Raw genomic sequence first — 26,213 nt, forward strand, 5'->3', positions numbered from 1 at the left:
AAGACAAAGATGTGATGAATTTGTGTAGCAGTAGTGGCTCACGTGCGAGGACATCATGTTGCTTTCTTTTAAAATCATCAGTCGATCTTCCCTTCTGTCACCAGGCGCCCATGTTCTCCTGGCCACGCCTAAGGGATGCAGACCCTGTTCTTCGCTGTGAGATGGCTTCCACTGGAGAAGTAAAACCCTCGCAAATACAAACCAATTCTAGTTTAATACTCATTGTGTTAAAAAAAAAAAAAACTCATTATTATCTGATTTGGAGATGAGACACGGACTCTTTCTCATGTGTGTCAATCCATATGTTTTATTGCAGGTGGCTTGTTTTGGACCAAACATTTATTCAGCCTTCCTGAAGGCGATGCTCTCCACAGGATTTAAGCTACCGCAGAAGGGCATCCTGATTGGAATTCAGGTAAGACCACGGCCATCTGGAGGTCCACTTGCCTCCTGCTTCCGTTTCCTTTTGGTGCCTTCTGCCCACCCGACATCAAATATGAGGTGCCTATTGAACAGGTGGTCCAAATCTTTTAGGCTATCTGCTTCTTACAATGCCAGGCTGGCACTCCTCAGCTAGCTTCAAACCAAATCACACCTCGACTCACGCGGGTCTAAAAACTCTCACGTGACTCGAAACTATGATCGTCTCTCAAGTGGAAATGTGTGAATGACCCAGCAGGGTTGAAATACAGTTTGCAGGACTGATAATAAGCATTAGTCTAGTGGGGGCAGATGCTGGTTGGTGTGGTCTTACAACTAATAGGCGGTTTAGGCTTCAGTTCAGTGTGAGGCTGTAGGCCTGACGTGCACCTCCCCAGAAATGTAACTGTCTCTGCAATTTTGAATTGATTGTTTTGGATCAACAAAGAATCGGGAAGGTTGACTGAGGAGGTTTGGAGATACACACAATTGTATGACATCATTGTTGAAAGTGAAGCAGGAAGTCTCATCAGTGGCTCACATTGACGTGAGCTACATCTATAGGTTATGGCGTCTATGTCCCACAGTACCTTAAATAAGCATTAAGAGGCAGTGATGGAATTATGTCATTTACAACACCAGTAAGAAATTCAGTAATCTACAGCCACAAATATAAGAGTTAATTTCCATTTAGTTGTGAATATACATTTACATATTTTACATCTACATTCACTCACAACATCAGGTTGTTCAAGGCAAGTGCCTGGGGCCACATACACGCTGTAGCATGGCCGATGAGAAGTAACACTTGAGGGCAATTGAGCTCCTGAGGGTGCAACAACACTGATGAGTTTTGCCTCTAATACTTTTAAGAAGGTTGTGGTTTGGGGATCAGAGCAGTGTATGTGACTGCATAATCTAGAGAGGAAGTCTGGTGTAAAACCTACTAGCTTGGGGGCTGTTTCCTGCAGGTAATACTGATTTGTTGTACATATATGGAGACCTACTTGGACAGTCAACAGGCTACAATATGCAAATTAGAGTTATGTTTTGAGTCTAGACATGTTCAGGTAGCAGTTTCATAAAAAGACGAATATTTGGTTTCTACATATTTGTTGCCGTGGGTTTCCTGTGTCATAAGCGACTGTGAGGAGAAGAGTAAAGTCTGTGGTGTATGTGCTTCCTTTAACTGTTTCCCTTTCCACTGTATCCCTGTGTGTTCTAGCTGCCCATTTGTTAAATCCTTGGCCAATTGTTTGATTGATTGCCCAGTCACAGCTAAGCTGTTGGTTTCTAGCCTTTTTTATTATTAAACTCTGGAGTGAGTGGGTATAATGATACGTTTCACTTCTCTAAAGACAATAAAAATATGTAATGGTTAAATCGTCAGCACTAAGGTAAATAGCTGCTGTCTTACATCCTCTGTTGGGGAAACCATCATAATATTATCCAGTTTCCTCTTTGAGTTGCAGATCACATTAGAAACAGCTCTGTTCAGGACAATCATTTTTAGATGTCGGCTATTAGCCGACGAACCCGGTGATGCATTAAGCAAAGAAAATGACGGTTTGGTGACGAGCAAAACAGAAAGAAAAAAGAAAGTGAACATTAGGGTGTTTTCACACGTAATTTGAGTTTAAGAAAACCTAGAGAGGGTTGCTTGGGCATGTGTGAACACATCAATCACACTCCCTTCAGGAACCAATCAACCGAGTTGAGACCAGTTAGAGAGGGCTGTCTCAGCTGGCTTACAATCACTCCCCGGTGAGATTTGTTTGCAGTGGGAACGCACCGCAATCACGGCCCCGTGCCACTACCCTACATTACAGGTGCTGGCCAGTAAATTAGAATATCATCAAAAAGTTGAATTATTTCAGTAATTCCATTCAAAAGGTGAAACTTGTATACTGTATACTTTCCTTCCACACATAGTGATATATTTCAAGTGTTTATTCATTTTCATTTTTATTATTACAACTGACAGCTAATGAAAACACCAAATTCAGTATCTCAGAAAATTAGAATATTCTGAAAAGGCTCAATATAGAAGACACCTGGTGCCACACTAATCAGCTGATTAACTCAAAACGCCTGCAAAGGCCTTTAAAAGGTTCCTCAGTCTTGTTCTGAAGGCTCCACAATCATGGGGAAGACTTCTGACTTAACAGTTGTCCAAAAGACGACCATTGACACCTTGTACAAGGAGGGCAAGACACAAAAGTTGATTGCTAAAGAAGCTGGCTGTTCGCAGAGCTCTGTGTCCAAGCACATTAACAGACAGGCGAAGGGACGGAAAAAATGTGGTAGAAAAAAGTGTACAAGCTCTAGGGATAACCGCACCCTGCAGAGAATTGTGACGACAAACCCATTCAAAAATGTGGGGGAGATCCACAAAGAGTGGACTGCAGCTGGAGTCAGCGCTTCAAGAACCACCACGAAGAGACGCATGAAAGACATGGGATTCAGCTGTCGCATTCCGTGTGTCAAGCCACTCTTGAACAAGAAACAGCGTAAGAAGCGTCTCGCCTGGGCCAAGGACTGGACTGCTGCTGAGTGGTCCAAAGTTATGTTTTCTGATGAAAGCAAATTTTGCATTTCCTTTGGAAATCAAGGACCCAGAGTCTGGAGGAAGAGCGGAGAAGCACAGAATCCACGTTGCATGAGGTCCAGTGTAAAGTTTCCACCGTCAGTGATGGTGTGGGGTGCCATGTCATCTGCCGGTGTTGGCCCACTCTGTTTCCTGAGGTCCAAGGTCAATGCAGCTGTCTACCAGGAAGTTTTAGAGCACTTCATGCTTCCTGCTGCTGACCAACTTTATGGAGATGCAGATTTCACTTTTCAACAGGACTTGGCACCTGCACACAGTGCCAAAACCACCAGTACCTGGTTCAAGGACCATGGTATCCCTGTCCTTGATTGGCCAGCAAACTCGCCTGACCTTAACCCCATAGAAAATCTATGGGGTATTGTGAAGCGGAAGATGCAATGCGCTAGACCCAACAATGCAGAGGAGCTGAAGACGACTATCAGAGCAACCTGGGCTCTCATAACACCTGAGCAGTGCCACAGACTGATCGAGTCCATGCCACGCCGCATTAATGCAGTGATTGAGGCAAAAGGAGCCCCGACTAAGTATTGAGTGCTATACATGCGCATGCTTTTCATGTTCATTCTTTTCAGTTGGCCAACATTTCTAAAAAAAAACATTTTTTTCATTGGCCTTTTCAGAATATTCTAATTTTCTGAGATACTGAATTTGGTGTTTTCATTAGCTGTCAGTTGTAATAATAAAAATGAAAATGAATAAACACTTGAAATATATCACTATGTGTGGAAGGAAAGTATACAGTATACAAGTTTCACCTTTTGAATGGAATTACTGAAATAATTCAACTTTTTGATGATATTCTAATTTACTGGCCAGCACCTGTATACACGGCACGACGCATCTTCTCCTTAAAAAGGTGTCTGGTAGCAGCGGTGCACCTTCTTAGCATATACATTAAAATGTTCTTTTCTACATGTGGCCAAGATGCTTGAACAAACTGATGTTGTTCATGTACAGAACACTGGTACATCAGCAAGAAACTCCAGGGCTCAACATTTGATGCTCTGTTCACTAGTGTGAATTATCCACACGTTACATATAGAATGAATAAATAATAATAAAATATAGATTGTATTATTTATCATCGCGTGTGCATTAATTATTAGGACACAGCTACAGTTTCTCAAGCTCTGCACTTGTGTCTCCAAGTCACACCCTGTGCATCAGTCTTCTGAATTTGCTCCATTTCTGTTCCACAAAGTCTCCGTCTGTGTGTTAGAATCAGAATTAGAAATGAGAAACCTGTAAGCTATATGGAGCAGAGTAAACCACGTTACAGTCCTTTTGGTAAGAACGTAGTCATTTTAGCAAGCATTATGTTTATGATGCTGAAGGGCACCCATAATCAGTTGCAAATCGGCAGCAAAAACTCACAAAGGAGTTTTCAGCACTCTGTGTGTGTGGTAGAATCCTTTAAGTGGGTCATTTGAAGCAGACGTCTTAACAGCGTAAGTGCTTTACAAAATGATTTTAATATGCTTCCTATAGAACATGACTGTGTTGGGGTTGTTTGGGGAAAAATTAACTCTTGAAATTCATTTAGACTCTCTGAAATGACGACTTGTTTTTGGGTTTTCATTTTTAATTTATTTTTATTATTTTTTTTACCCAGGATGCCCATAACATGCTTGTATTAGACCTCACAGATTACACACGATAGAGAGTTAACTGACCATGTAATCTTGACAACAATTATATACAGAGATGAACAGATATATGTACATTCTAAGTAAAGAAGAACAATATATGTCGCTAAACAATAACTCTAACATAGGGGCGGGCGATATGGCAAAAATATCATTTTATCATGATTTTTTAAAAATAAAATCACAATTTCGATTTTATCACGATCTTAAATTGAAAAATGAAAAACAGACAAACTCCTTTAAGCAGGCGTCTGAACCACTCGTTTTCTACCGTCTTGAAAGGCACCGTATCTTTTGCAAGATGAAAGGTAACTGCTTCTGTTACCTCTTTCCATCATTTGCTTCACGTGTCATGCGGAGGTCTTTGTTAAACGCCTGTGTTAATGTTGACTGTTTTGGTCTTACCATGGTTCCTGCCTCCGTCTGCGGTGCCGGTGCCGCCATCGCTGTTTGGCTCTCAGCATGTTGTTTGGGATGCTTCCCCTTCAAATGATTGAACAGGTTCGTCATGTTGCCACCCGACGTACGAACCTGTTCTGTGCAAACTTTGCACAAAACATTTGCCTGCGCTTCAATGGAAAATCCAAACCAATTCCATATAATGGAAGTGGAATGTTTTTTGCCCTCCATGCGGCTACCGCTACACACATAAACAAGGAGGCGGGTAAGAAAGCGGCCGTAATTCAGCCCGTAATTCGCTATGATTGGTCGGTCAGGTTGACGACGTAATACGTCTGGTGCGTCGGTGCATCAGCATAGAACTGCAATTTATAGAGTGTGCCCTCGACGATCCCACGATCTTTGCAGTTTGACAGATCGTCTTCACGTTGTAATCGTTTACGAATTAATATCATCATATCGCCCACCCCTACTCTAACAATGTGTTTAGTCCTTTATTATCAGATATATTTATCAAGAAAATCTGAGAAACTAAAACAAATTTGATGTGACCTTTGTGCACCGTACTGTCAGAGTGGCTTCAAGGTCAATTTCCAAAGCCCTTTGACAGTCAAGTAAAGGCTGCTCTTGATCAGAGCTCACTTCAGCCTGGGAGATTGCTTTCCATCTGAGCTCCTCATCCAAGTGTACCACTTAACATTTGCATTTTAGATTTTTTTATTGTTTTTTATTAACCACGGCTTCACCAGCCATACATAATAGATTCACTGACAGTGTCTAAGGTTCAGACTCGCAGCACAGCATCTGGACGGCTTACATGGCAATCCAGGGGAACTGCACTAGTCAGTCTACTAGTCCACACACAAAGATGTGTCTTTTTCCTCTTTTGGTATCTCAGATTTTCAAATGAGTGGATTTTTTGGACACACACACACACACACACACACACACACACAAACAACTGGAGTTTCTAGTAGGTTTGGATTCGGCCTGAAACACTCAGTCTAAAATGTAATACAATGACCGTTTGTTGTCACGCCAAAGTAAATGTACTGTCAGAGAACTCTTCCATTGGTCGACTATGACCAAAAGACAGATGGCAAACCCATCACAGCAGAGTGAGAAAGTGAATAGAGTGTCACACTCTATTTGAAGGCTGCTCCCCAGCACTCATCTCCTACCACATTCCTCATACTCTGGGAACCTGTCGATTAGATTGACTGGATACTGTCCTTTTTTCTTTTTTTTTTCTAAAGCCCTTTTCCTTTTTGCTTCAAAATGGCTGTCACTACAGATTAAGAAAATGGATTGAAAGGGAGTGGATTTCTTGCGCATGTTCCAATGAGCAATACCTGACACGGCGGACATGATTATCATGTTAAATTAACTCATTAATGCCTTTTGCTTTATTGCAAGTAGTGAGTCAGTGATGCACCATTACATTATTACTATGATCTAGTCAAAGTTGCGCGTATAAGAGCTTTCATTTTGCAGCTCTGCTTCCAGTTCAGTGCAAACTTTGAATCCTACAATTTCTGTAAACCGTAATGGATGAACAGAGAAATCTGCATGAAAGCACCCCTCCTGTTTGTTGTTTACAGTGTCCTTAAGTCATTTGTTTTTTTCAACATTCTGCCTCCTTCCCTTCCTCCCAGCATTCGTTCCGACCCAATTTCCTGGCTACAGCTCATCAGCTGAAAGAGGAAGGCTTCAAGGTGAGTGCTGAATGTTAGTACAGATCGTACAGACATCTCACTGACATATTTCCCTCTGTGATTTCAGTCCGGCTGATGGAGCTTCCTTTATTAAAGAGATTTAAAATGGCCTTCCTCAGTCCTTAATATTTTTTGACATTTTGTACATGCTGTACTTCTGTCTTCTAGCTCTACGCCACTGAAGCCACTTCTGCCTGGTTGAGTGCCAACGATGTTCCTGCTATTCCCGTAGCCTGGCCCACTGAGAAGGGCGTCGACACCAGTTTGCCCAGTATTCAAAGGTCAGGAAATGTTTATGTTTGAACAGCTACTGTGAAACTTTTAGCCCAAACTTTGAGGTTAAAACTTTCTTATGATTTCTAGAGGTAGTAGTACACAAATTGGAATTCATTAGATTCAAAATTGGGATATCTAATCTGCATAGGATACTGGCCAAGATCTAAAGCCATAGCCCCTTCATTATCTCTGTAAGATGTGGATAAGATCAAAGAAGATGGAGCAGACTCTGAAGTCCAGAGTCATTGCATTGACCAAAATGAGGCCTGAGCAGCGAGGATGAGGAAATTCGGGGGAATGTAAAGTCAAATTTGGGGGAAATAAAAAAAAAAAAAACATGAGCAACAATAAAGAAAAAAAATACTACTTATACTTTTTAATATTCAACAACTTTGAAGACTGCCCTTGGCAGACATCTGACTGCACTTCATCCAGCTGTTGTTAAAATTAAACTTGTTATCGTGTCACGGGTTCCTGGAGCTTTAGACTACGTTCAAATCGACCATAAAGATGGTTTATACAGTATAGGAAATGTCAAAATAGGTGCATGTTTTTTGTATCAGTCTGTCTTTAAATTAGCGTAATAACACAGATATTGGACTAAGTTACAAATAGCAGCAGTCTGCGCAGTTAATGTACAGAAATACTAAAAATGATGCTGTTGAGACGTGGTATTCTACGGACAAATGTAAACTATATAGTATCAGCGGATAAATCTAACCTCTATTAAACAGTTGACTTTCATTCCAACTAGCGAGCACTTATAAAGCTAAGCTAGTTCACGTTAACATCTGGAGTCTTTTCCTCGACTCTCTTTAAATAATTATAAATTTAAATAATTATAACTCCATAGTCTAAAAAAATCAAGAATGCATTCGAGAGCAATAAAAAAAACAACAACACTGTTTGAAACGAGACCATGGCAGAACAAATTAGACCCTGGTGGGCCACCATAGTATGAACATTGCACAGGAAACCCTGATCTAGTCTGTGACTATTGTAAACTGTTGTGGACACTTTTGGTGTTAATCCTTTAAATGCATTTAAATTTCCTGATACGTCAAGCAAGACGTGTTTTAATGCAGAGATGGTTTTAGTCTGAACCTCCAGCTGCAAGAATGTTCAACTGTCAGAAGTTTATACCTATATTCAACAGTTGTAGCGCAGAGATCGTGATGGCAATTTTCAGGCAATGATTCAACAAACAAGTCATGATCATGCAACAATGGAGCCATCTGGACCATATGCTTGGAAATGAGCTGGTGAATGAGAGGATGTAAAGGAGATTAAATAGACCTAGATAAAAACAACACACACGTCTAGCTGGCATCAGCTGTGCACAGTTGCATAGACGGCGATTTTTTATAGAGAGGAACATGACCTTTGTTGTCACTGTAGTCTGTCCTTCATATTTTCAATTAGAATTGAGCCATATTTGTATGCAGTCTATCAAAGCCTTTCAGTGAAAACGGCAAAAGAAGCCAGGGCTACTCTCTTTATGAGTGCAGGGCTTAAAGTAAAAAAAAAAAATCCCAAGCCTGAGGGGTAAGCTAATTAATTTGAGGATGTATTCAATTAGTAATTGAACGATTTAATTCAGTTTCAGCAGTAAACTGTAGTAAACTGTAATTTCCGAGTTTGACAACTGAGAGCTCATTTTTCCGAAGTTGTCCGAATGCAGCATCAGCTGCAGCTGGATCTCAACCAAGTTTTGTCAATCAACAAGTATTTATTTATTTATTTATTTTTTCCTGGTTTAACCTCGATCGAATGCCACACACCAGAGCTCCGGCACGGTGCCGAAATACCTTAAGCCCTGCGAGTGTGTTGCAGTTATTTGTCAGAACATTTTATCTGATCTTCCTCCCAAGTCGCATGTGGGCCTAGGTTATTAATAATTCCAGTATTTTTTAGTTTTTACTGGACAAACAGATTGTGTGTTTGCAGTGCTGGTGTCTAAAAACCACTGGAACCTCCTTCGGTAGCAATAACCACCAACAAGCACATGGTTCAGGAGGAAGTGGATCTTTATCCCCACAGAACCACAGGTTTAGCCGTAATGGTAAGATGTGTGTTGAGATTAACACATGTATTAAGGTCTGGCCTGTGACTGGGCCAGAAGCCAGATTGAACAGTGTTCATGGGTCAGTGTCCTGCTGCATTACAACTTCTACAGAGCTTCAGCTGGTGAACAGTCACCCTGACATTATTATGGAACATGCCTTGGTGAATGCCTCAGCCAGGGCTTAAGCTAGCAAGTGATTTCCTGTTTGTAGTTTTATTTTTTTTCCTAAGAAAAAAAAAAAAACTCATTATGAGGGTTTAACCTTTGAGACAGTAGCTCCGAAAGTACATATTGATACACTGAGCTGTATCCCAACTGCACTAGTTCTGTCCTCATCAAGAGGAGAGGGGCTTCTCTCTGCAGAACTAAGACCGCATCGTGAACTAGTTTATTTGTAAAGAGCCTGCAGATGTTACAGGTATTTTGTAATACTCTCAGTTTTAATGACTTTTAAGATTCGTTCCATTTATTTTGCTTGATTTTTTATGAAATACTCTCATAGACTCATGTGAGGGTTCTTCCATCAGCCCAGCAGTAGATTACATTCATATCAGTAATGTAGAACATAACTGAAATGTTACTGGCGAGTTTCAAGTTTGGGATCATGTTTTCATGTTAGAGTACAGCACCTTTCTCCACCATGGTAGAAATGTGGGGTTTTCACCTCATTGACGATTCTGAATGGTGACTCATCTTAGTAGGGAGCACTTCTTGGAGGGAGAGTAGCCACAGCACTAAATTGTCTCAGTTGAAAACATTTAGTTCAGCTGTGCGCTGAGGATTTTTTCTTTTTAAACTCTTTGAGATGACTTTGTTTCCAGCTTTTCAGAAATCAACATCTGTTGTTAAGTCTTTCAGGCTTCCTAATGCGCCTTCAATCTTGTTGTATTGATCATGCTCCGTGTTTGCTGACTCTGCTTAGCTTATGAAGTCAATAGCTCTAAGGTTCACAGATTTGAGGTAACCAACACAACCAGTTTGTAAAACGCTTCACATGAATGAATGAATGCATGAATGACAGATCTATTGTATATGAGCAGCACTTATGAAGTTGCAAAGTTTAAATTGTCTGTCAGTATGATTAATAGAAGCAAAAAGCACGTTATACATCACATACACAGATTGTAGAACCACAGCTAGATTTCCTGGTAAAACAAAAACATAAAAATTTAAATATTTAAAACCATATCAAGCTATAATATTCAGTCTTCTGTAACTAAAATGGGGTTGTCAAAATAACAGAAATGTGCACGGGTACAACACAAGACCATTCAATTTTACTACAACCACAGCCTCCAATATTCAAACCCAGTTGGATTAACTCCTCTCTCTGTTATTTTAAACACCTGCTAAATGCCACAACCTTTATGAAGGTAACATTTAGAGTTGGACTGTTATGTTAGGATGTATTTATATTCACTACCGTACCTAACGTAATCAGTGGATATTAATATGAACCGTCATTGTAGACAGAGTATGTAAATTGATTCATGAAACATTCACGGGCTGACTTTGGATATGAGTTATTCGTGCTCAGGAAATACCTTAGTGTAACCAACTCTAAACTGGTTTGTTGATGACATTGCCATCATGTTCCTAGTTCCATGTTGCAAAAAAACTCCAAAACTGGTAATGGAAAACACTTTTATCAATGTGATCGGTATAAACGTGGATCATCACCCGCGTCACCAGATATGAAGTGGGGGGTGAGACTTTACGAGAGTTACAACTCTACAGGTTGGCGAAATTACGGGAATATCTCTTTTATTTTGTGGAAAACTGTAATGGAAATGCAGCTCATGGCAGCTATAGGACACAAGTATATGGACGGCTATATAACAGCCAAATAATATACTGTACATTCAGTGTACATTCTGAATAAGGCTTAGGCCACGTTCAGTGTTTTTTTCTATGGTTTTCTTTGGCGTTGTGTCAGTAATTTCTCCATAAAGGTGGATCCGTTGCAAAACCGCATCTAGTTGTAGAAAGACTGTAGTACATATGCCAGGCCTACGCATGGCACTGTTTCTGCTACAGAACTCAGCCACAAAAAGAAAAAGAAGAAGAGGCAGAACATGTGTATCAACCCTGCGCACCGTGAGATGATGACATGATTGTGTTCATATCAGGCATTCACACGTTTGAAAATAAGTATCCACACAGGCTCCGTATTTTTTTCTTTTTAACCCTGGGAAATGGATTCAAAAAGGTTCCAGTCACAGAAAGATCTGGATCTGTGACGGCTGGCCAGCAGAAGACTTAACTTAATTGTGATCTTACAGTACAAATGTCACAGACACATTTTGTTTGCATGTTGTTGCATACGATGCTTAAAGTTTAAATTACTGGGTTGATTATGTTTCACAGGCTGATCAGTGACGGACACATTGACCTGGTGGTCAACCTGCCCAATAACAACACTCGCCACATAAAGGATAACTTCATCATCCGCAGAATGGCCATTGACCACGGTGTTCCCCTCATTACCAATTACCAGGTCAGTACATGTCACGCTACCAGAGGAGGTGGTTACATTACATACTCAGCCTTGTCTCATTCCGTTTACGTTTTCCTGTGTGTTTTAGGTGGTGAAGCTATTTGCTGAGGCTATTGGTTATGCTGGTGAGCTTGACACTACCAGCCTCTTCCACTACCGGCAGAAAGAAAACCAAAAACGAGGAACCAGCCAGCAGGGCTAGAGCCTCCCCTCCCTGTCCTCTCTGCCCTTTTGATTCCCGTTGTAAAACAGCAGAACTAAAACACTTCTGTTTTCTTATCCCCTAATGTCAAGAAGGTGTTCAGGTTACAGTGGCAGGAGTTGTAGTCTAGACCAAAGCAGTTCAGTTTGTTTACTTTATCCCAGGCTTCTTTACCTCATAGTGTCTTGTTTGATGCTGTGTACACAGTTTGTTTACATGCAAAGCTTAACAGAGCTATGCTCAAAATTACACTTTCTGAATGCGGTTCACAGTTCACATGCAACGGAGAAAATGAGAATAACTGATGGAAACATGTCCTCCTCCACACTAGGTGGCGATGACGGCACTTTCTTCAAAATCAATATCATCTGATCTATGAAAAGTACAAAAAGGTTCAGAAGCCTGTCAGGAAACATTGTTACAGCTCAGTGAAGTAAATAGCTCGCTGGTGAAAAACGTATTTTTGTGTGTTTTGAGTTTATACATTGAGTACCCACTTTAAACGCAAAAATATGAAACTTTTTTTTAACATAATTTTAGTTTTTTTATTTCATGAACATCGCACGTTTGTTTACAAAATCACCATGTCTTATAATGACATAACCAGAGGAGCCGCAGCAGTCTGACATGTCATGATGCGACAGCAGTGACGTCATTAACTACACGTCAAACAACGATACCTGTAGTGTCTGAAAGCTGTTGGTATTGAGCTCACTACATAAATAATCCTCCACTCGGTGTCTCTCAGTATGTGTTCTCCTGGAGTGGTCAAACGTCATCACTCGCCCAAGTACGGTTCCAGTTCAAAGTAGAGTACAGTCCAAATACTCGAATGTGTTTTATAGCGGGACACATTGCATCCTCCCATCTGAACTGATTTGATATTGATAAATACCGAAGGTGATCAAATTAGCACAGATGTGTAATTGTATGTAATATAATTAGTATTTGCTTTGGTTTACTTTGTGCCAAAACACAAGTTGTTGTTAATGGTTAATCACCAATCTATAACAAATTGTAGAGTCAGTTACTGGTAAATAAGAACACATTTGTAAAGGGAGACTTATCACAAAGGGTGATAATGCTGGATTTTCAATTATCCACATCCCTAATCATTTATATCCTCTACTTTAACTTTCATTTATGGGCCTGTGTGAATGTGACCACATGTAAAAATACATTTTCTAAGCTCTTCCTGAGTCCAAATTTAATCATTTTGCTCATTTTTTTCTCATTTATGAATATGTTTTAGTCTTAAACAGTGCTTCAGTGTAATATATGGTAACAATGTACTACATGCTAGCTTTTTAAAGGAGATAGAGATGTAATAAAGTAGGTCTTATGCTTTTTTTTCTTTGATAAGAAGGAATTTTCAACCATTTTTCAAAGGCTTCAGGCTGGAACAGTAACTGAAGTTTTAAATTAATTACAACTGCTCTGTTTATATATTTTTGAATTTATCTTTGTATATACTGTACGTTTCAAACAGCTTCTGCATTTGAACCTGCTCTGCATTTTAATTCACCACACTTCAAGTACATAACAACCCACTGTACAGAAAGAATAATAACCTACTCAGTCACATTATGGATTTGATGTTTGTTATAGTGATAAATCCATTGCAACACAGTCAAGTAAGTGTTCTCTCACACGATGTCTGGTCTGTTTCCATGTGATTGTATGTTCAAGGCGTGTGCTTTGGACAGGCATTAAAATCAAAGTACTAAACTTCCCAAACCAGGTTGTCTGCTTTAAACAGCTCATTCACACAACACAATACAAATGCAACCAATGTTATTTCAATTCAGTTTAGATCTATTGACCATGACTTACTAGCATGAAAATAATATACTTACTTTACTTAAAGTTATGTAATGATATTTTTTATGTATGTACACTAAGGGTTTTACCATCTACTGTAGTTGACTTTACTGTTGTGCCAGTATAATATGGGGGCATCAACTGATTTGGAAATGATCCCCTAACCTCTGTGTTTCCTATAGTGCACTCGCCCAACAAATGTACTATTCCTGATTATGATGTCTCTACACTCCACTACATGTCAGAGATAATATTACACATTTCACACTTTTTTTGACAGCTTTAGTTAATTTGCAAATTCGGATTATGAATAAAAAATAAATTTGTGTGTGAGGGAAGTTTATTAATGCATGTGGAGAACTTATGAACTGTCGACAGTATTTAAATCAGCTCCAACTTTACTGACGTGATGAACACATTAATGCACCACTAAATAAAATGTTAACACATCAAAATACTGCTACCAGGCACGTCACCCATCTCAGCATCCTAAACTATTTTGTTCTTTTTCTGTGTGCCGTGAACGTCACGGTGCCGTCGTCCAAACACTGATTTATAGCATAGTGAATGGGACTTGAGATGTTTTTTGCATTTTTAACCGTTTTCCTGATTTTGCCTGATGGAATACGATTTCCAAAAAGGTGATTGATCTGCAAATGTACTGTGTATCTGTAGTTCTGGTTCTTGTAGCATCTGTGGTAACTTGGCCTACCTGCAGTAACCACCTATGGAGCCTTCTCTGTTTTCTCCCACACAGACTAGACAGCATAGGAGTAGACTACAGGTTGTTTCCAATCCACTACTCAGCTAATGCTATTCTAAGGCCTATGCGGTTATTTTCTACCCTGCTGCTTTAATGCTTCAGGTGTCTTTTACAGACTCGACTCTCCAAAGAGTCCTAGTATTGATCTGCCCACAAATGCTTGGAAACTTTCCTCCTCCGGCTATGACCAGCTTCTCTCCGCCGCCTCGGCTTCGGCAGGTACCTCAGGATAACTCGCCGCTTTCCTTTGATTAAGCAACAGCCATTTCATGCCTTTAGCACAGCGACGTCCACAAATAGCACGGCCCACTGGGGGGACTCTGTCAATGAGATTAAAAAGCCAGAAGGGCAGGTTACGCTGCGAATGTGGTCTCATTTGTCCAACAAACGGCTTCCTCCTCACCTGATGCAACTGCGAACTTTACTCATTGCTACTACTCAGTGGGGGTAGTTACAACTTCATCAGTGTAATGAACCTTAAACAGGTCACCTTTAGGACAATGAGTCACTCCATACCAACATTAAAAACACAGGTGTCTGCTGCTGGAAGATATGCACGACTATTTACGCAGATCAGGCGTAACATTATGTCCACTGACAGAAATAACACTTACCATCTTGTGACAATACTGGGGAAACTTTTGCTGGAAAACTTTTGGACCTGGCATTAGTATGGATGTTACTCAGACATGTACCACCCACCTAGACCAGACCAGACACCCCCACCCCACAGCAATTACACTCCTTATTGGCAGCAGACATCCCCAGCAGGATGCAGCCTCACACAGACACACACAGAACAGTTTAGGAACAACTCAGAAAACTTGAAAGCACAAATTCCAAATCCACTAGATCCCAAACTGATCAAGTATCTGTGGGATGATCCACAGAGACCCCTCCCCTCAACCCACAGGACTCAAAGGCCCCCCCACTAACAACATCCTGTTGCCAGATACAACAGGACACCCTCAAAGAGCTCATGTCCATCCTCTGATGAGTGTTTTTGAAGCACAAGAGAGACCTACACAATATTAAGGAGGTGGTCATAATGTTAAGACTGATCGTTGTTTAAAAGATATACCTTCTTTATATTTTTTAGCAGAAGAACGGAGGATCGACTGTTAAAAAACTAAATCTTTTTGGGAATATATTATATAAAATATATATTATATTTTTTCTATTTTTTGCAGCTGAATCCATTGTAGAGCCATTCAGTGATCAAACCCACAGGCCTACATCCAGGTTCAGATGATTCAGATGTTTATTGTACACAAATAAAAAATAAAATAAAAAACATATGCCTGACTGGAGACATGCTTTACGGTTTCACCATGCATTTCACTAGCTTTTTTAGACTACAATCGCACTTTCTGTTTTAGCTTTGAGCCAAAGATGCGATAGATACAGTCAGCGGGAATGATAAATATATAACATATTTATGATACAGCTGTAAAAAAAAAAAAAAAAAAAAAAAGAAAAGAAATCTGCTTTCTTGCACATGCTTCCCTCGCACAGAAAAGATCAAATTCTGCATCAGCAGAAAGTCTCAGTTCCTGTTCAGTTGAGCTAATTCTACCTCAGCCTCAGCAGCCCAGGGCCATCAGAGTCACGATTCACTGCAGGCACAGTAACCAAGCAACAGGGCTGCATGTGGTGTTCACCGCTCACAATAACTCCCAGGTAGACCTCTGTGTCTTGAGCAGTATGTCTGCAAATCCCGCTTTGATTAAAGTGTAGTGTTGTTAAATTTAACCCTACTCTGTTATTATGAAAAACTGATGTTTTGCTTTGGGTTTGCCGGCTTTGAGCCCTCCAGGAGCTCGCCGAGGCGTTAGTTCCTGTACGAGAGCAAGTTCTTCCTTTGGGTGAGCAACGTCTGCAAACTGAAAATCAACAATGCATCTCTATTTTTGGTAAGACTGATTGGATATAAAGGAAGAAAAATTAAGTATCTGGGGAGAAACAGAAACTTGTGGGAATATTTGAAATCCCCAAATAGGGCTGGGGGGTTGCAGTTAGGACACAAGAAGAAGAGATTCTGGGTTCGTTGTACATATATACAGTACACAAAGTAGTGTGGAGCACACTGATGCACCCCAATGTTGACTTTTCACACTCAGTTATATATGCAAGTTATGCAAATGAACACCAGTGCATTTCCAATGACAATCCTTGAACTGGACTCATATCAACATCATGCAAATTAATGGTAGACTACAGACCCTTTATTGCCTGTGTGACTACGTAACTGGGGTTAGCAGGATTCAAAATAACTGAGAGGTAACTGGAGGTAAATATGAATCACAACAGAGCAAAGCAGGAGGCTGCCATTCACTTAACTTTATCAAAATGCCGCCTTGCCGTGTTGTCGGTGTGTTGTTGTGTGTTGTCTGTGTGTTGAGGTTAAAAGCTCCGAACTGAAATTTCATCTTATGCCAACGCCACTCTGTGTCAATGGGATCAGATAAAACAGTGGTTAAATGTGATAAGACAGGGGTGTCAAACTCATTTTAGTTACTCATTTCATGGGCCACATGCACTCATACACACAATTTGATCTCAAGACGGCTAGTAACATCTAAATAAGATCTTAATAACTACGTAATCCTCCGTAACGTAAATAAAGTATTGTTTTTCATATATTTAGCCCTCAGCCATCAGCCTGTTCGTTTGAGTGACCGTACATTAATTCATTCATTCATTCAAGCACCACACTGCTGCGCCGCCCATGACAGTTCATATTCAGATAAAAAAAAAAAAAAAAACATCTTCCACCACTGTGAAAAACTAGCCTACCCAAGCAGCTAGTCAGAGGTAACTAACTTGTTTCTATAGATTGTTTTGCCTCCAATTAAGCTCCACCCACTTAAAAAAACAGATAAGGTGTAAAAAAACATATTATATTTGTGTTTATTGAGGGAACACATCCCTCACATTACATTAAATAAGGTGAAACAACACCTTATTTGATACTATGATCACAGTGAAGACAGACAAGGTTCTTTTGAAATAAAATAAAAAACATTTCTTAGTTTTAGTCCAGATTCAGGACTGCACTGCAAGAAAGAATATTCAAGAAAGTAAAAAACCTTGTATCAAGGAAATACCTCTTATGTTTTGTCCAGAGAATAAGAATAAGAATTCTTAGGAAAGAAAAAAAAAAGATAATTTGATTGAATAAAAGAATATTTTGTTTATTTCTAGTAGGGCTGTTTTTGCAGTATGTGTGTCTGAGAAAGGAAAGAGTAAGTAGCATGCTGTTTAAAACTATCAATGTTAAAATGTTCCCAAATTTTCATCTGTAATTTAAATGATAAGATGGCCTTCAGGTGAGATGGCAGCTGATATTAACTACTGATTTAATTTTAGATTATATTAGACTGTATTTTACTGGTCCTTGGAAGAATTACACCACGAGCCAAGAATGAAAATTATGCAGACTGAGATTATGAAAGCGTTATTGGCAACTGGATTTAAACCGCTAAAAGGAAACACCAAGCCAGAGGGTGGCTGTGTGTTGGTACGTGGCGTTGGTGGGTCTTCAAGTTTGAGAGACTCCCGTCACCTGGTCCAGAATGTAGGAGCCAGTTCTCTTACCGGTATGTAGCTTTTTTTGTCCTGGCCCAGTTGGACTTTACTGCAGGTAGCTCTCAAACTGATTAAACATTCAGAATTATGGACAGTATAAAAGTCTGGTACCTTCGTACTGTGCAAAATATGACTTTGACAAGACACTTTGTAAGTCTGCTTTCGTGTCTCTGTGTATATTCTGCATATCTAAGAATCATCAGCTGCCTGAAGTAAATGTGTGGAGGTATTGTTACTGTCATTACAGACTTTGACAGCCAAGGAAAATGCGTGCCAGTTCCTCGAAGAGCTTCACTAATAACATTCAGCAGCCAATCTTGATAGATGGAACATGAGGGCTTGTAAAGAACTAATGGAAACTAAAGTCAATCAGAGTAATAATTCAGCAGGCAAACTTAGAATCTATCCTGACTAATCAAATAAATAAAATATACACGGCTCAAAAAACTTAAAGGAGCACTTTGAAAACACTTCAGACTGCAATGCGGGGAAAAAAAATCATGCTGGATGTGTATACTGATACGGGCTGGGTGATGTGTTATGAACGGATGCCGCGAAAGGATGCCACGCCGTTTGATGGAAATTAAAATTATCAGCCTACAGAGCGCCGAATTCAAAGACACCCCAAAAATCAAAGTGAAAATATGATGTGGCAGGCTAGTCCACTTTGCTGAAATTATCAAAAAATACTACTCAGTAGCGTGTACGCCCCCCATGTGCTTGTATGTATGCATGCCTGCCAATGACATCCTCCTAATGACATGACGGAAGGTGTCCTGGGGTATCTCCTCCCAGATCTGGACCAGGACATCATCACTGAACTAATGGACAGTCTGAGGTCCAACCTGGTGGCTTTAGAAGGACCAAAACCATGTCCCAAAGGTGTTCTATTGGATTTAGGTCAGGTGAACATGGGGGCCAGTCAATATCATCAATTCCTTCATCCTCCAGGAACTGCCTGCATACTCTGGCTATAAGAGGCCTGGCATTGTTGTGCACCACTGCTCCACTGCTCCAGTGCTCCAGTATAGGGATATCATCCCGATACCTAATGGCAGTCATTGAGGCATTGTGTATCCAGTAGAGGTCTCCATGGATGTAATTCCCCAGTATGTCACTGGCCCACCACCAAATGCCAACCCAGCTCCACGGTGCCGGCCAGTGAGCACGGGGCCCACTGGAGGACGTCTGGCCTTCAGGCCACCCTCTTGAAGTCTGTTTCTGGTTGGTCACAGTAGTGCACTGCTGCCGGTAATTCTAGAGAGGCCCTGTCTAGCTCTGCCTGTCTCCTGGAATCTCCTCCATGCTCTTGAGATTGTGCTGGGAGACACAGAAAACCAGAGATGGGCGGGGGGTATATCGGGCCAATATTTCCATTTTTTACCTGTATCGGGCGGCCTGTGCTGTGCGGGACACTGCGGACCCATGCTGACCCTAGAAATCTTTGAGTTCAATAAATACTTATGCTTCTGGTCAAATTGAGACTTGTAACATTTGTTACCATTGTGTCATTTTTGTAATGTAAATGGAGGGAGAAAAAGCAGTGTGTCAGCCATCCGCCAATGCTGATGTGAAAAAAAAATCGGTGTCGGAAAAAAAAAATCCATATCGGTTGACCTTTGTATGTATGTCTTTTAGACACTGATGTTTTTTTCATGTTGCTGTTTGTCTCCTGTAGTGTTTTATTATTATTACTTTTTTTTTCTCCCATATGGACCAATTCGATGACTAATTGACTAATTGATTGATTCATCTCTACCAAATGCCAGAGCCAAACAGAAAGTACAAAAAACACGAGAAGGGAAAAAATGTTAGCGGCCTACACTGGTAAAATTATTCCTGTTTTGGATGATGTCTCATTGTTGTCCCTCTAGTACACCCGTTGTTTAATTCATTAACACCAAAGCAGAGATCAATATCCAAGACGTTTTAATTGACTTGATGCTATACTTTGGTGGGGGTAGTGTTTATATATGTATTTATATATATGTGTATGGATCTTTGCTCAAATCAAATGGAATAATTGATACGGTCACATTTCCCGCCCCCCTTTTTTTATTTAAATAAGAATGAGGCCATGTAGTCCGAGCAGTCCTGTCCAGAAATGCTAAATAATGCACCGTTTCACTACATAATTCCTCTCGCTGGCATGAATTGAGACCCGCTGTTTTTTATTGGAGGAAAAAATAAACCTGGCTAATTGACATGCGCTTTTCATGCTGTGCTAAATGAATAATTTATGGAGGTGAGGCGCAAGCAGGGCTTAGAAGACAGTGCATCCCTGTGGGATGAGTCACGTAGTAGTTGGAGGCCGATAGCCAAGCGTGCCAGTGTGCACGAAGGAATGTTAAAGGCCCGCTCAGTTGTTTTGACTCGATAAATAACAGGCATATTTAAAAAAAAAAAAATGTTTTATTCAATATTAATTGTATCTTGCTTTTAATTTAAATTTCAAAGCAGAATAGATCTATATAGTGATTTATTAGCAGACTATTTTACAAGTAATATGAGCACTGCCTATGTTGACCTGCAAGTACACATATACTGTACACACATAAACACAAACTCGCATGTTCTCCCTTTCCTCATTTCTTGCACATATAAACACAATTAAAAGCCTACGATGAAAGATGTCAAAGAATCAGCAGGGCAAGTGTTCTCAATAAGCTACCGAGCCTAAGCTTCGTTTGGTCTTAGTTCGCCCCGTTTTGGTGCATGTGTGCGTTAAATACCAATCTGACAGCCAGATACCACCCCATTAGCAGTCGTAGGATTTAATTCCAGCAATTGTGCAGCTTAATTGTTTCCCAGGCCATTAAAGCAGTTTGTGTTACCATCTGTAAAGAAACCGTTGCTATAATGTGTTTCCACACTGCTACAACACAATCACCTATTGTTGGGCAAACTCTATTCACCTCATGAGACTCTGAATCATTCCTAGCGAGTTATCTCGTCTCCAATAGCAGATAGACCCCAAACAATTACAAAACGCGTCACGCAGAAATGATGGTTTTGGGAAACCGTGCACGAGCAAATGTAACGCAGTGGATGTAAAATTACTTCCACGTCGGCCAGCTGCAACACTGAAACGCTGCTCAAGCGTTTTTATATATATATATATATAAAACAATAAAACTGGTTTGACTTTTTTTTTTTTTCTGTTGGTGTGGCTACTTTTTCATGTTTACTTTACATTTTCAACTGATTTTATTGGGCTGAGATGTTGAGTCGGCCCATCGTGACTCTCAAATCCAGATTTGCAGATGGTGCGTGGTCTAAGCGGTAGATCCCTCTTCATTATTGAGACATACACAGATAATATGAGCCTCACATGCTAATGGCTCTGGGCCTGAATCACATCAAATCCCCATATATGTAAGCTCGCCTAATGAGCCCACGTTTGGATTACCTCCTTGTTAACGCACAATTAGGAGCACTGTGCGAGAGAAACGGCGGTGATGACAAATTCCCTTTTGTTGTGTTTTTACCTCGCAGGTTTCAAGGGAGGACTTGTAGTGCTTTAAAGAGTTATGCTTTGCAATCAGCATGACAAAACTTCCCCTAAGCTCAATCACACCCCTTGTTTAGCGCGAGGGGGTGGCAATTAAATGTCGTGCCGGAATGGAGTTAGTATTCAGGCGGCGTAGGGGAGATTTCCCTGTGCAGCCTGGGAAGGTTGTAACTGAGGCTTTGTCTAGAATGTCAAAGATAAGGTGCGGTATCCACCTCCAACACACACACACTCACTCCGAGTAGCAAGAGAAAACCTGTGTAGTCTGCTAAAACTCACAGCAAGCCTCTAAAACACGCTCCGGGGAAAGCTCTACTCACAGTATCATAGGATTATGTTTCCAAGTCTCTAACCATTCAGCACTCCAGCATGGCTTTACTAGAACATTAAGCAGTTAGTGTGGATATTGAGTAATTCACAGAGTGGGTATACGGCCCTACGCCTAAAACAACTGACACTTTTGGATGGAAATCCAGGCTGATAGGCGCGTTTTACTGGTTCAGAGTTTTGGCTTTAGGGGGCTCTGTGAGCAGATATGAAATCCTAATTATGTTTTCATCAGAAGCAAATGCAAATACAAATCATGTGTTTTCGTTTGCTCAGAATTAGGGTGTCCCAGTCGGTATCGGAAGATCGGTGTCGGGGGCCATCCAAGCATTTTTAAAATGATCGGATGGGTGTTGGGCTTCAGCCAAGCCGAGAAAAAGAACCAAATCATAAACATACATAAACATGTCTGCTGTGTGAAGTACTTCAGTTCAAGTTCATTCGATGTCAAAGCCTGCATCAAAACAACAACACACTGAGCTCAATGTTTAAAATAAGAGAAAGGTTTCCTCAAGACAGTGCCAAGACAAAATACATTCCAGAGAACATAACAGAGTTTATGGCATTGGAAAAATAACCCATTTCTGCAGTATAGAACAAAGGTTTTCACCGTCTGTTGGAGTTTCTGAAGCCATGCTACAAGCTATAGTCCCCCCACACTACACTAAGTTTGACGGGCCTGCATACTGGACTTAATACAGTCGCATAGTACACACATGATCTGGGAGAAGACAAGTTCAGGGGAGGAAATTTTGTTCATTTACGAGCGTCATTCAGCACTAACCATTTGCCAGAGCTGAGGAGGTGAATAAAGAAAAGTTACAATTGTGTCTAAGAGCCAGAAGAAGTCCAGAGGAATGAAACAGAGTTTTAAAAACAACATGAGGGTGACGCAAGAAGGCAAAAACTAAAAGTATAAAGCACAGAGCGAAAGATATTTTTATGTGTCTAACATTTTACCAAATTTCTTCCATCTGACACAGCTTAATAATTCTATGCCGGAAGCATCGAAGGTACGTCAATTGTTGCATGTTACTTCTGCTCTATTTCACAGGACAACTGTACAGCGCTAGACAGTACCTACTGAGAAAACAACAAACTAATGAAATAGGTAACTCTAAATGAGGTTTCTCCACCACTGTTTTGTTCTTAGCTATTCTTGGCTGTTTTTAACTTTGCGTTTTGGGTCATTATCCTGTTGGAGGACCCATGAACTGTGACTGAGACCAAGCTTTCTGACACTAGGCTGCAGTTTGCTCCAGAATATGTTGAGATTCCACTGTACCTTACACAGGTTCAAAACACTCACAGTAGGTAGTGTTCTTTTGTCTGCGTGCTTGATTCCTGTGTTTGTGAACATAGAGCTGATGTGACTTGCCAAAAAGCTTCAGTGTTATTTCATCTGTCTGAAGACAGATGAAATCTCTCCCAGAAGATCTGTGACTTGTAAATATGCATTTTGGCAAATTCCAGTCGAGCTTTTCTACAATTTGCTTTCAACAGTGGAGTCCTCCTCGGTCGTTTTCCATTAAGTCCACTTTGGCTCGAACAACGATGGATGGCTCTGACACTGATGTGTCTTGACCTTGGAGTGCACCTCTGATCTTTTTGGAAGTTGTCCTGGGCTTCTCGGTTGTCATTCGTATTATCCGTCCCTTCAATTTGTCATCAATTTTCCTCTTGCGGGACGTTGGCTACAGTCCCGGGGACCTTTAACTCCTGAATACTATATGCAACTGTAGTCACATGAACATCTACCTTCTTGGAGATGGTTTTCTAGGCTTTAACTTTAACATGCATGTCCATAATTTTCATTCTAATCTCCTGAGACAACTCTCTCCTTAGCTGACTGATGACAAGTTTGAAGACTCCTGTGATGCTTATTACACCTTGGACACACTTTGTCTAACATAACTAATTATTTTCAGTCTTTTCTAGTGGTTTAATTTTTCTCCATGCCTTTAAAAAAAAAAAATAAATAAAAAATTCTGTTGAACCACAATTCAAAAGCAATGTTTCACTTTCATTAGATATATTTTTCCTTTAACAGAAGGGTACCAACAAACGGTATCAAAAGTAACGACATCACCTCCACCTCTAACGTTAAATGCATACGCCTTGTTTCATCAATTAGTTCTTTATTTCTGATACTAAAAGTTTATTATCAAATGTGTAAAAGGAAGTGGGGAAAAAAGGCGTTTGCTGCGTTTCCATTACATTTCTAGAAATGCGCAAAACCTAAATATTGCAATAAAAAACTGGTAATGGAAACACCCACATTTCGAAAACTTCTAAATATCGCTAAAACACTTTTACGCTCTATGAGGTGGTTGTTCAGATGTATCGATACATATCATATATGAAAACGCAGCTACTGTGTGATTTGGGGTCTTGCTGACACTAGACATCTGAGATCTGGTTGAAAGCGTTTTTTTTTTTGTGTGTGCTTGATTTTTGTTGCTTGTTTTTTTCTACAACTAGAATGTCAAAAAATGATCATGTATCGGATCAATATTAAAAACTTTGGGGTGTAGGGTTTGAAACGGAATTGAAACAGGTCCTTTAATGTAGATTTCTTTTGAACACTGTACCTGCAGCTACTGTTGTTTCCTGATAAATGTGAGCAAAGTCAAGCTCCGAGCACAGACCGACATACCAAAAGGACATTTCACAAAGCAGAATCACTTAGGCTACGTTTCCTTAGGAACCACAGGGCTTTATTATCCTCAGAGCAACTCATCTTCTGCCACTTTGCCTTTAGTGACACAGGCACATGGCCCAGGCAAAAAAAAAAAAAAAAAGGCCTCAAAGACAGAATAAAAAGCCTTTCATGAAAATGACAGATTTTGTTGGATTATTAGGCTCATCAAAAGCTCTGCCACCAGCTGGGTGTCCCCGTTTTCATCCCTGCTTTCTTTCTCTGGCCCAGGGGTACAGATCTGCACAGATGAGTGCTGGGGTTGGCCTCTTAAAGTGTGGGACTTTAAAACAAGCTACATGAATAGAGCTGCTGCACTTGCAACTAATTAGAGAGTCGTCGGAACAATGGCTCAGCGCTGCTCATACCACCAAACAGCTCCCGCTGAGATATGGCGGCAAAAAACCTCCAACTTATCAGGCAGCTATAGAAGTCAGACGCACACTGCATAATTAATAATGGCAACAACGCTGTAAAACATTTGAAGTCATTCGACAGACAGCGTACGGGAGGATAAGCCCGTGTCTTGTGTGATACAACTGGAATTGTTTGATTCTGTCAGTTCGTATTCAGAGGATGACTAAGAGAGTGTTTCATAAGTAGCGAGCTTAAGTAGTACATGCCTTGTACGAAAGCAGCGAGATGAGCTCATTTAAATAGTTGAGTGTAGGTCTCTCTAGTGTGTTCACAACAACACGACATTAAACATTTAACTTTGGTTCTGTTGCATAACTGGACTTCTTTAAACACATTAGATATGAATCTAGGCCAAGTAAATATTTCACCATGGGCTACTGTTAAGTCGGATCCCCAGTCTCTGTACTAACCCTCTACCACTTGCTCGCATTGTGCGAAGACGCCTTCAAACCCTTGATGTGTTGCCATTTCCGAAATGAGACCCCGTTAAGCATCACTATAGTTTATTATGGCTCATTTACAAACATTTCTTAACATCATGTCTCCAGTCCCACGTGTGTCTTAGCACATGGCAGCAGCAGCATCATCTCCTTGTTTCTGCCCTGCGTCTGCCACTTGATTATAAAAGCTCAAGGGCTAATGGCTTGTGTCGACCGTTTTCAATTTAACACTCTCTGGCAAAGGGGAACAATAACATTTATAATGGCAAAGGTGTGTGGCGGCGGGGGGATGACAGGTTACTCGTGAAGTGGCGCCATTGCCCACAGGGGTAATGGCTGCTTGGGTGAGGGAACAAAAAAACATAATGAGATGAGAGTGCTCATTGATTACCCCTCATTTCAATCCAGATGATCCCCATCTTTGGACGGATCATAGGAGAAAGCGCTACTTTCATTCTCCCGGACCACATGCGTGCTATTGTGCGAGTCCACACACATGCAAGCGTTCGTTTTACAATGATGCAGCTGAAATGCAGGCAGGAGAAATAAATCCAAATTTAATTGTTGGTCAGTGCGCGGAGGCTTTAACAGGGGGTAATGAAACCAGAGTGCTGCGTTTTGACTAAATTGAGAATTTTGACTAAAGCTGCAGTCATCTGGTCAATCCATTGCCAAAGCGCTCTCTTTCCATGAGCATCACAGCCTATTTTGTTCTGAGCCCCCATCTGGCAAAGGGGCATAAAACTGTATCATTCAAACCATAATATAAGATATAAGAAATAAAAAGAGAGAGAGGACGGCGTCGCACCCCGGCTAAGCT

The 26,213-nt window shown here is 40.6% G+C and overlaps 1 protein-coding gene across 1 annotated transcript in view; it reads left to right on the top strand.

The window, feature by feature from the left end:
* cps1 (carbamoyl-phosphate synthase 1, mitochondrial) overlaps nt 1-13,565 on the top strand; it is a 56,356-nt gene extending 42,791 nt beyond the window's left edge. Inside the window, exons 33-38 of the mRNA XM_047601643.1 lie at nt 105-179; nt 317-415; nt 6,729-6,788; nt 6,957-7,069; nt 11,497-11,626; nt 11,715-13,565. Of these exons, the coding sequence (XP_047457599.1) occupies nt 105-179; nt 317-415; nt 6,729-6,788; nt 6,957-7,069; nt 11,497-11,626; nt 11,715-11,828 (591 nt within the window). The 3' untranslated portion in view covers nt 11,829-13,565. The remainder of the gene's footprint in view (nt 1-104; nt 180-316; nt 416-6,728; nt 6,789-6,956; nt 7,070-11,496; nt 11,627-11,714) is intronic.
* Nucleotides 13,566-26,213: the final 12,648 nt, after the last annotated feature.

This window comes from Mugil cephalus, chromosome 12, assembly GCF_022458985.1.
Source record: "Mugil cephalus isolate CIBA_MC_2020 chromosome 12, CIBA_Mcephalus_1.1, whole genome shotgun sequence".
In the NCBI taxonomy this organism is placed as follows: Eukaryota; Metazoa; Chordata; class Actinopteri; order Mugiliformes; family Mugilidae; genus Mugil; species Mugil cephalus.